The 14,495-nt window shown below is 43.0% G+C and overlaps 1 protein-coding gene across 5 annotated transcripts in view; it reads left to right on the top strand.

The window, feature by feature from the left end:
• The first annotated feature begins 1,653 nt into the window (after positions 1-1,653).
• Positions 1,654-14,495, top strand: part of ide (insulin-degrading enzyme) — a 32,262-nt gene continuing 19,420 nt past the window's right edge. For 2 of the 5 annotated variants that reach the window (XM_018738060.2, XM_018738059.2), the window contains exons 1-11: positions 1,966-2,082; positions 5,352-5,539; positions 6,008-6,215; positions 8,612-8,781; positions 9,722-9,844; positions 10,557-10,669; positions 10,955-11,117; positions 11,617-11,709; positions 11,839-11,930; positions 13,336-13,416; positions 14,108-14,211. In XM_018738060.2, coding sequence (XP_018593576.1) covers positions 1,997-2,082; positions 5,352-5,539; positions 6,008-6,215; positions 8,612-8,781; positions 9,722-9,844; positions 10,557-10,669; positions 10,955-11,117; positions 11,617-11,709; positions 11,839-11,930; positions 13,336-13,416; positions 14,108-14,211 — 1,421 coding nt within the window. In that variant the 5' untranslated portion in view covers positions 1,966-1,996. The other 3 variants (XM_018738063.2, XM_018738062.2, XM_018738061.2) reach the window with 3 other exon arrangements.

Raw genomic sequence — 14,495 nt, 5'->3', positions numbered from 1 at the left:
CAGGCCAGCAGCCCCTGTGCTGGCATTTACTTTACAGCGGTAAAGTCCTGAGACACAGCACCTGAGTAACAATCACTAGTTTTAACAAGAGCTGCTTGTAGATTGTACCGTGGAATGAAATCAAGGCTTCTTTATGGGGTAGCAAGTTTTCATTGCGGTAGCCTTTACTCTCAACTCATTTGTATAGTTTTGTTTTGTGATTTGATGCAAAGCCTTAATAAAATCAGTATTCAAATGTATCACCTGGTCTGGTCAAATTAGAAATTTTGAAAACCTTTGATGTGTCTGTGTTTTAGAGCCAGAGTGCTTGACTTAATTCGTGTGATAATTACTCCATTCTTTTCAGATTTTTTTTTTGTCAGGGATGAGAATGGACTATCAATACACTGAAAGTGTCTCATACCACAGGCTGTCCAACACGACAGTTTTTCTCTCAATTGATCACTTCCACTCTATTAAAATATTTATTCAATAAATAAAACCATAATATCTGTCATGCCTACACTAAAGTATATCCAGTTTTTTTTCTGATTACAAAACCATTTGGGAGTTTTTTGCTTGTGTCATTTGCCACACCTGTGGTTGGACCCAAAACACTGTTGCTGTCCTGACATTTAAATACAGGGTTGCACAATCGAACCCTTTTTGCTTTTCGCAGCCTGTTTTAAAATATGCTTCTTGTACAAATATTACCAAAAATGAACAAATGCGAGCAGAAGGAATGAGTACCTGGGTGTGAGTTGCACGACTTTTGCCAATTGTGGAGGGTTTAAGGTCATGGACTGCAACCTGCGGGAGGATTTCTCAAGATATTTACCCCCAGTTTTTTTCAGTAAAACATTCAACTGTGAGAAGGTGTAAACGTGGAAAGCATCGGTTAGGCACTTAAATATTCATGATCACGCTTCACCTGGACTGGCTGTGTTGACAGCGGCGAGAACATCAGATTCTCATCATTGCAACGAATCGTTAAATGAGGAAACTTGGTTAATGGAAACCACAAAAACAACTTGCTGAAACATTGTTTGTCCCATTTGCATCACTCATTGCTCAAGAGCTGCAGATATACTCTCGCAAAGCAGGCGCTTTGGATCCAAAAGAGAGATTTTTTTTTTTTCAAGCCTCCTATACATTTAATTCCTTTAATTCCTGTAAATCTCTTTATCTCTTATAGTTTGTGACGGACAAAACCATCCTGTCCTCACAGGTCTATGTGGTGCTTTACTGCAATTATTTTAAGCAATGTTGTGTTTATGTAACTGCTCTTAAATGTTTTTCTTGCAATTTGTTTTCACTGTAAATTGTAAAGATAATCATGTAAGTCTTTCCATAATAAACTGCCTGTATGGGGGCAAAATATTTGGAAACCTCAGAAAATGAAAAAAAGGATACATGTTATACTTTCTTCCCTATATATTTGTATTTCTGTACAAATCAGTTTTCATTATATGTTGGTAAGTTTCATATTTTTACACAGATTGGTCAAAATTAACTATATATTATAACTACTTAGTTGGAGAACTAGTAGAATGAATTTTTCTGTTATTAAATACATGAATCAGTCAACGCGGGTTTCAAACAAAGCACTTATTATTAAAGCGCGTTTTATACTTTCGAAAATTTGCCCCGTTCGTGTGAAATACAATGTAACGCTTTCGCTCGGGCTGCAGCTACACGGTTATTATTTTTCCTGCACTCAACGAGTCAAGAGTGTCTCGAGCCGGAAACAGCCTTGCTAATCGATTTACTTTTCGGCAACACCATCGATCGAGTCATTTCAGCAAAGGCGGTCACACGTGTCACTGCGGCACAAACGCCCGATATTAATTCGGGGCTTCAGCTTCAACTTCGGGACTCACGTTGGTGACACCGAGGAAGTCAGTGAGATTTTTTTAAGAGGAGCCGGATACTCGGCACTCGATTGAGCGGGACTGGGAATCATGGCGCCTTAAGCTTTAGGTAACTAACGTCTTTTTTTGTTGTCTCACACCGAAGTATGCAACAATGTTTTAAGTCGTCAGGCCGGTTTACGAGACACGTTTCCTTGATTACAACAAAGTGCTCCTATCAGGCAGGTTTGGGGTAAGTGAGTGCGAGGGGATTGATTGAGCTTTCGGGCCGCTGACGTACGTCGCTCGGTGCTGGATTAGCGGCTCGAGCCGGACCGGCGCTAGCCGCTAACTGTTGCTAACTGAAGCTAATGCTAGCACGTAGCTCCGCGGTCTCGCCGCTTCCGACTAAGTCAGTGTGTAAGAGTGTAAGCGTGCGTGCTGTTGTTGACACACATGCCGGTACATCGCGGACGTACCATTCCTCCGACGGCTCGGCTTCTTCGACACGCTGTGCTGTGTCGGTGGTGTTGAGGCCCAGCAGCGCCGGGAGCGGAACGGAGCGGCCTGACCGACCCGACCGACCGGCGGTGTCCGACCGCAGCGCCGAGCCGCCTGTCTGTATCTATGACACCAACTAACACACCGCGGCGGCGGCGGCCACACTTTCACAGCCGCGCTCTCCAGCACACTCACTGTTCATTTCTTTTTTTCCATTTGGTTAAGTAATGGACAAAGAGAGACGTGTGACACGACACGCCGGTGTGTGACGACAAAACTCGGTCGGACAGCTCAGCTGAGGTGACATGGTCTTAAAACACGGCCTAAGTTTACGCTGCTCCTTCACGTCAGGACCATATGATATAATCGTGTGGTTATTATTGTGGTAATGAGTGAGTGAATGAGCTGTGTCTGACCGGCTTTGTCGCGACGAGGTGGTCGTTCGTTCACAAACTGCTCCTCCTTTCCCTCACCCACTTGAGCCTGGCCCTGGCTCAGCAACACACCTGTAGTCTCGTGAGTCTTTTTCCTGTGTGTCCGTGTGTGTGTGTCCACAGTGCAGTGAGTGACAGCAGTCTGGTGAGTGACGTTGCGAGACAACAGCGGGCCAGGGGGACCAGGCGATCCTTCCTCTCTGGAGCAGAGTATCACCGGAGCCCATGCTGCTTTACTCTCTGGTCCCTTCATTTATACCCTGTGCTCCGTTGCGGCCTCTTTGGTGGCGTGGCGTCGCGGCCCTGCCGCGTCTTCGCTTCGGGTGGCGTTTCTGATCGCTTGTACTTCCTGTAAGCTGCTGGTTTCACTGACGCTTTACACGGAATAACAGAAATCCCTAATAATATACTGACGTCAAGGATCTAGGAGTAGGGTCACCCCTGGAGCTTCAGTCCCTCTTGGACTACTGTCATAAGTGCTCAAGTGTTTCGAGCGGAATATTTCACCAAGAAGAAAAGCCTCCTGTTGTTTGAGGGATGAAGGAGGTGGAAATCTGCTTTGCGGTCTGCGCTCCAGAACTTCCCAGAAAGGTTCAGCGATGTTTAGTTAGCGCTGCTGTTTCACAGCACCTGGGTGGTGCGAGAGGACATGGGTTCGATCCCCCTCAGCCCGTGTGGAGTTTGTACGTTCTCCCTCTGTCTGCGTGGGTTTCGTCCCACAGAACGAAGACGTGCTGTTTGGATCGGTGACTCTAAAAGTCACTCGGTGTGTGTGAGTGAAGGGAGTGAAGTGTGTTTCACTTGGGCACGGATGAGTGACTCGTAAGTAGTGTATGTAGCAGGGTAAGTCACCTTGGGTGAATAAGGTGTGAGCTGATGGTAACAATGCATGGTGTCCATTGCAAGTTGAGGTCAAGGAAGGCATTGAATTTGTTCCCAATGTGTATGGGGACATTATCATCCTGGAATGTGGGATCATGAGGAAGCAATTTTTTGCACTATAGGGTGCACATGGTCCTGTGTAATGGCTTCATATTCTTATATGATTATGCAAATCTGTCATCAGATCCAAAGACACCAAGATGCCTGCCCATACCATGTTTAACAGCTGACAGCAAACATTGTGGGTTGAAGGTACCCTTTGGCTTTCCCCAAATGTAAACCTGTCCAGATGGAGAAAATAAGATGAAACACGACTCACCACACTAAATTCCTTTTTCCCCCCACAGCTCAGGAGTCCAGGTTTTGTGCTCCATGCACTAGGCTATGCACCCTTGTGTGTTGGCCTTGGATATAACTGCTTTCTGAAGGGCAGCCCTGCCATAAATTTCAGCTTTGTGAAGCTCATGATGTGCAGTTTTTGTTAACTGGGTCACAGAGCTGCTGATTCAATGCAGTGCTAATATCTGATGATGTACTATTGCGGCATTTATCAACTGAAGTGTCTGTCCATCCCTGACTGTGAGGTTTGCCTTGCAACCACTGTTAGTCTTTGCAGATAGTTTGTTCAAGTTAGGCACATGCTGTCATTATGTTTCTCTGTTCCAGCTGACACATTAATTTAGCAGTTTTTGTGACCGATGCACCTGCAGTTCTACCACCAACTATTTGGGCCCTTTTTGGACATATTGAAGTGCTCATTGTTATACCACTTTTTGTATCTTTCACGTATTGCTAATTGCCAATCAGCCTTTTACTACTCAGTCTTGCCAGCTGCATTTGTACTTATGATTTGGTTATTTCAAAGTTAAGCTCACTTTTCATGTGGTGTTTCTGTATTTTTTTTACACCCTTTGTATGCGTCCTAGTATTTGTGTAGATAGTGATATCAGGTGTTCCTGGCCATTCGTGGTCAACTGTGGAATGAGTGTCGCATTTCTCCAGCTCTCCAGTCAATTTATTCAGACATGACGTAGCAGTCCATTAGGGGGATGCGATCTTGAGACAGACACTGTATCCAGCATGGTCTGGCCAGTCAATAAGGTGCCCTACCTCTGCGCGCACACACACACGCACACACGGGGGATGTTACCCAGTTATACAGGAGTTGAGTCCTTAGTGTAAGCTGTCTCTTGTGCACAGCACTAGAACTGCTTTTGCAGGGTTCCTAAGCACCAGAAAATAATGAGGCGGACCATTCAAACTGCTCATCTCGCACTAATGTTGGATTGTCTCTCAAAACAGAGGTATAATTTCATCTGGCCGGTTATAGAAAATGTCGCACATTAATTTTTCTAATGTCTCCGTATGGATTTAATTTTCTAGAGTGTTGATTAAAATATGCATGCTTTAACTCAAACTTGGAAAATCAATAAACTGATGCCTTTTACGGTATGCTGTCCACAGCATTGATTTGTTTGGTAGAAACCGGATCGTCAGCATATTACAGTGCACTTGGATAATGCTGAAATGATTAAATGAGACCTATAAGGGCTTCTTTGTCTTGTTGTATAGAAAGGTTTGCAAGTATGTTACACAGCTTTCCCTTCACCGTTTGCAATGAATGAATGACTCCCCATGCCGAACGAGGATGATGGAACTTAACTTTCCAGTCAGCTTCTGAAATAATTTCTCTCTTCTTCTCCAGCAGACCCAAAACACCCCAGGACCTCAAGATGACAGAGCCAGCGCTTCGAAGGGTGGTGACTGACATCATCCGATCACCAGAGGACAAGCGAGTGTACCGGGGCCTGGAGTTCGCCAATGGTTTGAAGGCAATTCTTATAAGCGACCCCACTACAGACAAGTCCTCGGCCGCGCTAGACGTCCACATTGGTGCGGACCTCTCCTGCTCTTGGCCTGCTTCCATATCTGCACCCTCCCTCCCTCCCCTTCTCTCTTACCCTTAATCCTAAAAAAACAGTCGGCAGCACTCTTTGGCTATTTTTAGCAAAGTGCCACAAGGATTGAATGGCTCTGGAGCTTGTGACGTCTTTTGCTTCATTTAATTTGTTTTTGGGCAGAAGCATGACATCCCTCAGGTATAATGGCAGCTGTGGAAAATTGAATATGTTCTTCTTTTATTTTAGACTAGGTGACATCAGTGGATACAGCATGTTTTTTTTGCTGAGGATGTTGCAGTGGTGGTTGTAGTAGTGCAGAGAATCCAGTCCCTTTAATACAGAAATGTCTAGAGTGACTGCTCCTAGGTGAAGGTCAGCTGTGTAGTCACAACTTAGAAGGCATGTTTGAATAAATTGACTGGAGAGTTGACCATATGCATCTCCTCTTGTTTCTCTCCAGGTTCACTCTCAGACCCCACCGAAATTTCAGGCTTGGCCCACTTTTGCGAGCACATGCTGTTCCTGGGGACGGAGAAGTACCCCAAGGAGAATGAGTACAGTCAGTTTCTCAGCGAGCATGCGGGCAGCTCCAATGCCTTTACCAGTGGAGAGCACACAAACTACTACTTTGATGTGTCCCACGAGCACCTCCAGGGGGCATTGGACAGGTCAGTGCACTGGTCACTTTGCTGATAAATTTCTCAGTATTTATGATTTTTTTTGTTTTTTCTTCATAATTCTTACGCTGCGTTTTGCCACAGTTTTATGGACCTCTGTATCCAACATGCCATTGGAACTTTTGTGGATGGGACTTGTTAACTGCCTAACAGGTTTTGTTAGTGTTCTGTTGGATACTCCACTAGCATATTTGTAAGCTCTCGTCAGAACAGTAGAGACGTATGAACATCATTTAAGTATGATAATGTAGCTCCTGTCCTATGTAAGGCATGTGCTTCAAAGTTTACTACTTGCTGGAAACACCATTAATCAGTGCTGCCTTTTTTCCACAGATTCTCACAGCAATGTGTTCTACATTTACATGTAGTTATTTAGCAGACACTTTTGTCCAAAGCGACTTCCAATAAACTCTATGAAGTGTTGTTAGCCCACACATGTTTTTCACCAAGGTGACTTACACTGCAAGATATATTACTTACAATGGGTTCTATGTCATTATATTCAAATTGAGGTAGCACCAAAACTAATTTTGTACATATTGTTAATCACATCAACAAGGGGTCTCAGCTCATACCATCATGGCCATTCTCTTTCTAGAGAATTAATAATGTTGCAGTACTATATACCTCTTTAACTTTATTGTCTCTACTTTACGCTGACATTGTGTCTGCGCGTGTGTGCTTTTGTAAGAATGATAAAAGCAGGTGGAAGACACCAAGTTCAAAACAGAATGACAGTAAGAAAGTGATCATAGTAAACAAAAAGTGAAAGACTAATCCCTCTGTATAACCTGATACAGAAAGCAGCACCGCTCCTATCTTTTGTCCCAGTTACCACCACAGCTGGCTCTGCAACTGGGGTCTTGTTAAACTGGTCCATGAGCTTCTGTGGTGAGGAGAAACACCAGTAAACTGGGCCACTCCCAACCCCTCCCCTGGCATCCTGTTGCAACATGTGAGCTGTTCAAACCCTTTTTCCTGAGATGCCACGTCTGAGTCATCAACCAAACAATTTCTTTGATAAGTTTCCTCCCGAAACAATGCTGGAGGAGGTTGTCAGACTCCCACACACAAGGAAGACTCTGCAATTTCACTGTTACTATCATATGCTCCGATCAGCCAGTATCTCCTGTAACTTAATCGCTGACTACTGCTATTGTTTATTCATGAGTTCTAGCATTATACTGTAATCACGCTGTGAATGAAACCATAACTGTGAATGTAGTGTTTCAAAAAAAAAAAAAAAAAAGCAGAATCTCAATGCAAGGAAATTAGTCCATCCCTATTCTCCACAGGCCATTTGGATGTCAAGTTACTACGAGTAGCAATATTATTTATTGCTGAGATGTCTCGACTGTCATGTGTGTTATGTGGCTTGCTATTCTTTTCAGTCCCTTCTCGTGTGCCATTCAAATATGACAAGTAAGCACAGATAAGGACTTAACTAACATAAGCCAGTGTCAGAAAGCCTCTGTGTGCTGTGGAACATGGTAGATTATCTCTTTATTTGATTTTATACACACCTGCATTTTAATGTACCTCTGCTGTTCCATTTAGCCCTAGGAGTTATTGTTTTGTGGTATTTCCTTTATTTGTATTATTTGCATGGTAGTTGCATTAATGCTATTCAAACCCCCCCCCCCCCCCCAAGTGTTTTTGTGGAGTGAAGTATAGTAATGCTTTTTCCACTGGGGATTTGATTCTACAGTCAGAACTATTACAGCGGATTACCCATCTGATCATTAGAATACAGCCAACGCTGTAGCGCTAAGTGCTGAATTGCAGCGTTGCCCTCATTATCAAAATTCCATGGCGTTATTTGACAGAAGCAATTTGTTTTTAGGATTGCTGTTGCTAATTTATGCGGCTAAAGTCTGTGATCCACGGATCCCTAGCCATCAGTTTAGCTGCTATTGTAGTTATATAATACTGCCGCTTGACTAACGGAGCCACACCGCAGACCCCCAGACATGGTGTTTACCAGGACTGCACCCTCTGGGCCCCATCAAAACCAGCGCTTTCAGTACCATCCCACACCTCTCCCTTTTGTTTTGATTGATAGATTTGCAAGTTTACCACTTCTTTGCACAGGGAAGATATGCCAGAAATGTTGTGGGTGCCACTAGGCCATCTGCCCCATAAATCAGCTGAGCTGGTGTTTTATTATTCTTAATTCATTCTTTTAATAAATTAAACACATACACCCTCTAAGGTCTTCCAAAAAAGCATTAACTTTTCATTGAAAAGTAGTCAGCTTTCTCCGATTCCTCCCTGGAGCTCACTTCAGAGCTGGGTAGTGAGAACGAGGTCTTTAATGTCTGTCTTTGTGTTTATGTTGAAATGACCCGGTTCTGTCTACTGACACATCGTCCTGTGTGTGTCTGCAGGTTTGCCCAGTTCTTTCTTTGCCCACTCTTTGATGAGAGCTGTAAGGACCGAGAAGTGAACGCCGTCGACTCGGAACATGAGAAGAACCTCATGAATGATGCCTGGAGGCTGTTCCAGTTGGAGAAGGCCACTGGGAACCCCAATCACCCGTTCAGTAAATTTGGAACAGGTTGGACCAGGATCGACTTCCCGTAGTTAAAAAGGCCTGGAATCTTGCACTTTCCTAGAGCATTGACTGTGCTTTTTATCTACCTGTGTTATCTGGCTGTTTTGACCAGAAGCTCTGCAAAAACATATCTCCTCATGTTTCACCGCAGCGGAAGGATTTATAGACAGCGAGGGTGTCATGGCCAGGTGCCGTGTAAAAACCTCTTATAGAGCTCTCAGATTATTAGCTTTCTGCTGCAGTTGATCCAGATGCCCCTCAGTCAGATGTGGCTCTTGGTCTTGATACTGCTTTGTTTAAAGTGTGTGAACGAAGGCTTCAGCTTCAAAGAGAAGGTGACATCTTGCCTTTGGGTTATGTGGGCAGGTGGCAGTGGAGGAATGCAGTCTGCTCGGTTGTAAATAAGTAATGATCAGAAAGTCTTATTTTTGAACAAAAGCACCTTCGGCTGGTTATGAAATACCCATGAGCATGAGTTTAGAAATATCATAGAAGCAACCAGGGGGCAGCATTGTATTTTGCAGGGTACCTGAGCTGCAGGTAGGCTTTGTTCTCTTGTGCTGGAACATTCGTAATGAGCCTCCTCGCTTGCTTTGGCAGGTTAAATAAATGTCTTTCTTGAGTTAACAGTGAGATATGAAATATTTAACTGACAGATTATTAATTTCCTCGGTCTGGTAGCTGTAGCGTTATTTAAAAAGAGCTGCCTAAACACAAGATGCTGTAACTGGGCAGTTTTTATTAGGAAATTAGTGTATTGTAGCTGTGATGTGAATGCACTGTAGTCTATACATAAGGGTGAGATGATGTATTTAATTAAGATAAGTCTTATGCACGGCTGAGCATAATGATGAACCTGATATTTTGCAGTAAAAATTGCGTTCTGTGTCTGCATGAACTTTTACAGTGACGCATGAAAAATTTTGCTTTGTTGGCTTTTCAGGGAACAAACTTACTTTGGAGACAAGACCATCAAAAGAGGGCATTGATGTTCGTCAGGAGCTGCTGAAATTCCACTCCACGTACTACTCCTCTAACCTAATGGGTCTGTGCGTCCTGGGTAGAGGTCGGTCTCTTTCGCTCTCTTTTTAGTCCAGGGTCCAGACACGATGTGACACCAGTAACATCACTGCATCTACCTACTATTGTCATGGCTTACAGAAAACTGTTTTGTGGTCAGGCAAAGAAGCACATTTTAGAACAGAGTTTCAAAAATGAATTTTTAAGCATCTGCTCCTTGAGATTTTGTAAAATTTTCCAGTATGATTGCTTTTTTAAATGAAATTTTGTTGCTTATAGGCTGCCAAATGTAATGGCACATTTTTATATAAAATGTCTTCCCCAGTGAAATAAATGAGCAACCTGGCAGCGCTGTTTATTACATGGTGACCTCATAGTGAATGGCTTTCACAGCTCTGCAGTCCTCTGTTCCGGCTGAGAAAGCGCTTATTTGTGCCAGACATTTCTGAGGGCTGTTAGCCTTAATGTCACCCTGAGAAATAGCCATACTTTTCAGTGGAGTGTGGAGCTTGAAAGGCCAATCAAAAAGTTAAAGCTGGCATAAGCTGCTTTGCTGGGGTCACTTCCTTTCATAAGGGCACTGTTACTGATGCCCCCTTTTCTTGAGAAAGGCATTATGCTTGGTTCATGATGGACACATTTCTATCATTGCCCTGGCCTCACAGTACCGTACCTTCTGTTCTGTTTGATTTTTTTTGTCTAGAATGGTATGTTGAGATTGAGTGGATTCTAAAAGGAAATAATGGTCTCTCTTCCAGAATCCTTGGATGAGCTCACAGATATGGTTGTCAAGCTGTTTGCCGAGGTAGAGAACAAGAATGTCCCTGTTCCAGAATTCCCAGAGCACCCTTTCCAGGAGGAGAACCTCAGGGTACGTCCACGCACCCTTTTCCCAGGGAGAAATCCCACTCCTAAACATTCCTGAAATGTCCGGACAAGACACAAGTCATATTATTCTGCATGTACTATGTCTACATAGTGCTTTTCCTGTGTAAAATGGTGCACTTTTTCTCCACTTGCCTTTATACCTGGTTATTTAGAAGTGACAAGCGTCAGTTGCTTGCATGTTAAAATGACAGTTAATGAAGTTGAAGTATGACATTGCGATGTTTATGTCATGGAACTTGGCATGTGAGAAACTGTCTTCTGTTTTCAGCAATTTTACAAAGTGGTGCCCATCAAAGATATCAGGAACCTGTATGTAACCTTCCCAATCCCAGACCTGCAGAAGTATTACAAGTCAAACCCAGGCCACTATCTGGGTCACTTGATTGGGCATGAGGGCCCCGGAAGCCTTTTGTCAGAGCTGAAGGCTAAAGGTAAGAGGAGAGGAGTACAGGTTAACCGTGTTGAGTGTCTCCTCCCTTATAACACACTGCTAACCTCACAGACAGTGATCAGACCAATAACTGTGATGGACCGAGCCCACTGTATGACTCCCTTCTCTAAAAAGAGATACAGAATCATTTTGAAAATCCATTTCATTAAGTCACATCGCTTTTATTATTTAGCTAATGAACAAATATATTTCTGAAAGTATTTCTGTATATATATTGGTCTATATGTCTCTGTAATATGTATTGATTATTTAAATTAAATCAGACTGATCTGTTTTAAAATATAAAATTTAATATTGCATACATAGTTTTTTCAGACATGAAGTCATTTTGATTTAATAGATTTAGTTCTAAGCTGCCTTCAAATTTTTTTTAGCCTGCACTGTAAATCTGTAATGTTTAAAGATACATTACTGTTATTTGCTTGGAGACCCAGCATCCAGAGTGTGTGTCAGTGTTGTTTGTGGAATTGTTATTGCAGGCTGGGTAAACACTCTGGTGGGAGGTCAGAAAGAGGGAGCAAAGGGGTTCATGTTCTTCATCATCAACGTGGACCTGACAGAGGAGGGCCTGTGTAAGCATAACAGTGCTGTGTGTGAGAGAGCCACAGAGAAGCAGGATGACAAGGCTTGTGTTAATGTATCTTGGAGCATTGTTATGCCTTGCCATTGTCTGAAAGAACCTCTTGCTCCTCCACTCTTAGTGCACGTCGAGGACATCATCTTCCACATGTTCCAGTACATTCAGAAGCTGCGCACAGAGGGCCCACAGGAGTGGGTTTTCCAGGAGTGTAAAGTGAGTAGGTGCCCAGACACCATTGAAAGCAGAGATGCCCATGCTTCACGTGAATATTTCATGCTGAGATGTAGATGTGCAATGTGGGACACAACGATTTGCATGCTGTCCCCTGCGCTTCTGCTGAAGGATGACGAGACTGCAGTTTGCAGCCATCAGCTAGACTGCTGCCTGGTAACGGCAAGCACAAATGTCACAAAGTGCCATTTACGGATGACTAATCATCTGTTTAGGGGGACACGGTGGCACAGCAGGTAAAACAGGTGTCTCGCAGTTCCTGAGCTGCTCGTGGACATAGGGTCTGAGTCCAGTTAAGAGTGTGCGGATTTTGTATTTTTCTCCCCGTGTTTGTCCCCTGCCACACCGCCTCTGTTCCTGTCTTGCCTTGGAAACCATCCAAGTGGCTCAACTTGATGGCACTTGCATCCCTCAGTTGCTTTAGTCAAGAGTTTGCAGCTATGAAAGGTTCATTAGTGAATCTGAGATTGAATCAGCCTTACTGACTATAGTCTGTTAGATGGAAGGAGACATTCTACTGGAATTTTATGTTCATCAAAGTACTCATACTTAATCACTGACATTTTTAAACTAACTCATTAAGAGTGTTGTTGTGTAATGATTTATTAGGGCCAAACATGCTTTGCATGTCAGATCAAGTACGTATAAAACATAAATGTAAGTGCTGTAAAATTGTGCTGCTCAAGGGATTTTCTTAACTTCAGCTGTTTAACTATTAAGCCACAGTGCTGTTTTAATATGCAACTATGATTTTCTAGAACTACTGTTGTTTATTTTGATCCATGAAGGTTCTGCAGGTTTGAAATTCCAAAATCACTACTTGCACGTATTTGAGCCAGTGCTGAAAGACGTTGTAACAGTTTGTTGAGTAGACCCTGCAGGACATTTCTGAAAAAGAATGTGACCTAATAAAGACATTGAGACAGTGTTTCTTAATACTAGTTAATGCTGTATTTTTTGAATACAATATACTAGTTTCCTGTCAAGGGTAAATGAAAATAGAACAATAATCCTCAATTTATGAATACAATGCTTGGGGTAACAGGTATTGCTCTACTGTATAGGAATTGTTTCATATAAGGGATATATGTTTTCTTAGCTTCTCTGGTGTGAGTACAGTGAATCCTCTGTTTAAAATGTCTTTGAAACATCTGTTTGGGGGGGGACCTCTAGTTTTGAAACATTTTGCGTTTTTCTTTGCCTCTAGCAGTGCATGAAATTCTACATAATGTCAGTAAACGATGAAAACAGTCCCCTGAGACTTTTTTTTTTTATTTTTTAAATCGAAACACACAGAGGTGTTCGGTGACCTACAGCAGAAAAGGTACACGTCAATCCCAGCAGCTGGTGGTCAGTAAAGCGCGTTTTCCACTGCTTTGTTTCCTAGGACTTGAATACAGTGGCCTTCAGGTTCAAAGACAAAGAACGGCCACGTGGATACACGTCCAAAATAGCAGGCCTCCTCCATGTAAGTAGACTCATTTGGTTGCATGAACGAATCTAGGTGGCGTCTCCATGGTGACCGCTTGCGGCACAGCTGCCTAGGTGATTGGTGACACGTGAATTCTTGGGTTCTTGGATTTGCTGGGTCTGGGCTCCACATGTTCTGGAAAGGTCTAACAGTATCTTTGGGGGAGGGGGGCTTAATTTTTCATGTTAGCCTCATTGTGAGCTTTGGTTGTCCCTAGAACAGCCCACACTATGGGGAACAGTTTCCCTGTTGTCTAATACTCACCACAATTAAGACTGTTCACAGCATCTGTCCTGTGCTGCTGAGTGTCAGTGAATAAGCAATTACCAAACCTGTACATTTTATTGGCATACATTGTGTATCTGTTGTTGCATACCTTTTGTTTCTGTGAATGTGTGCAGCTGGCTTTACATGCGTGTCTGCTGCGTCATCTCTCAAGTATGTTAATGATTCAGAGCTTTTCGGATCTGGTTCTGACAAACCCCAGTATGTGCTCCTTTCCCAGATTTCCTTAAGATGCACATATCATTGGTACTGAAGGAGAATTATACATTAACCATTATTCATGGTTAATTTAGGTTTCTTATGGGTTTTTTTTTTTTTTTAAAAAAACATGGTTAATTGTGGAATTAAACTGTAAGGGCCAGGCTCAGGAACCATTGATCTGATGTATATGTTTCCATCTTAGTACTACCCTCTGGAGGAGGTGCTGGCTGCAGAATACCTGCTGGAGGAGTTCAGGCCGGACCTGATCGAAATGGTGCTGGACAAGCTGAGGCCAGAGCATGTCAGGTGTGTATCTGAACAACAAATGCAAAGCTACTAGGATTGCTAAACCTGACTCAGCGCTTAACAAATGAATGCCCCATTGGTTTTGCCTAATTGCGGTTGCAGTTTCTATAATATGATTGTCATGTCACAGGATCCAGGTTTTAGCCAAATGCTTTGGATGATCCAAAAAGTGCTAAAAAGTTTAATTTTTTTTTTCATTATAAGTAGCAGCTAAGATCTGATTTGTGGATGGATGCCACAATGAAGGCTGTGGCATGAAATACTTTGTGATTAAATGTGTACTG

Source organism: Scleropages formosus, chromosome 8, assembly GCF_900964775.1.
Source record: "Scleropages formosus chromosome 8, fSclFor1.1, whole genome shotgun sequence".
NCBI classification, from domain to species: Eukaryota; Metazoa; Chordata; class Actinopteri; order Osteoglossiformes; family Osteoglossidae; genus Scleropages; species Scleropages formosus.
This window is presented reverse-complemented; position numbering and strand designations above follow the sequence as displayed.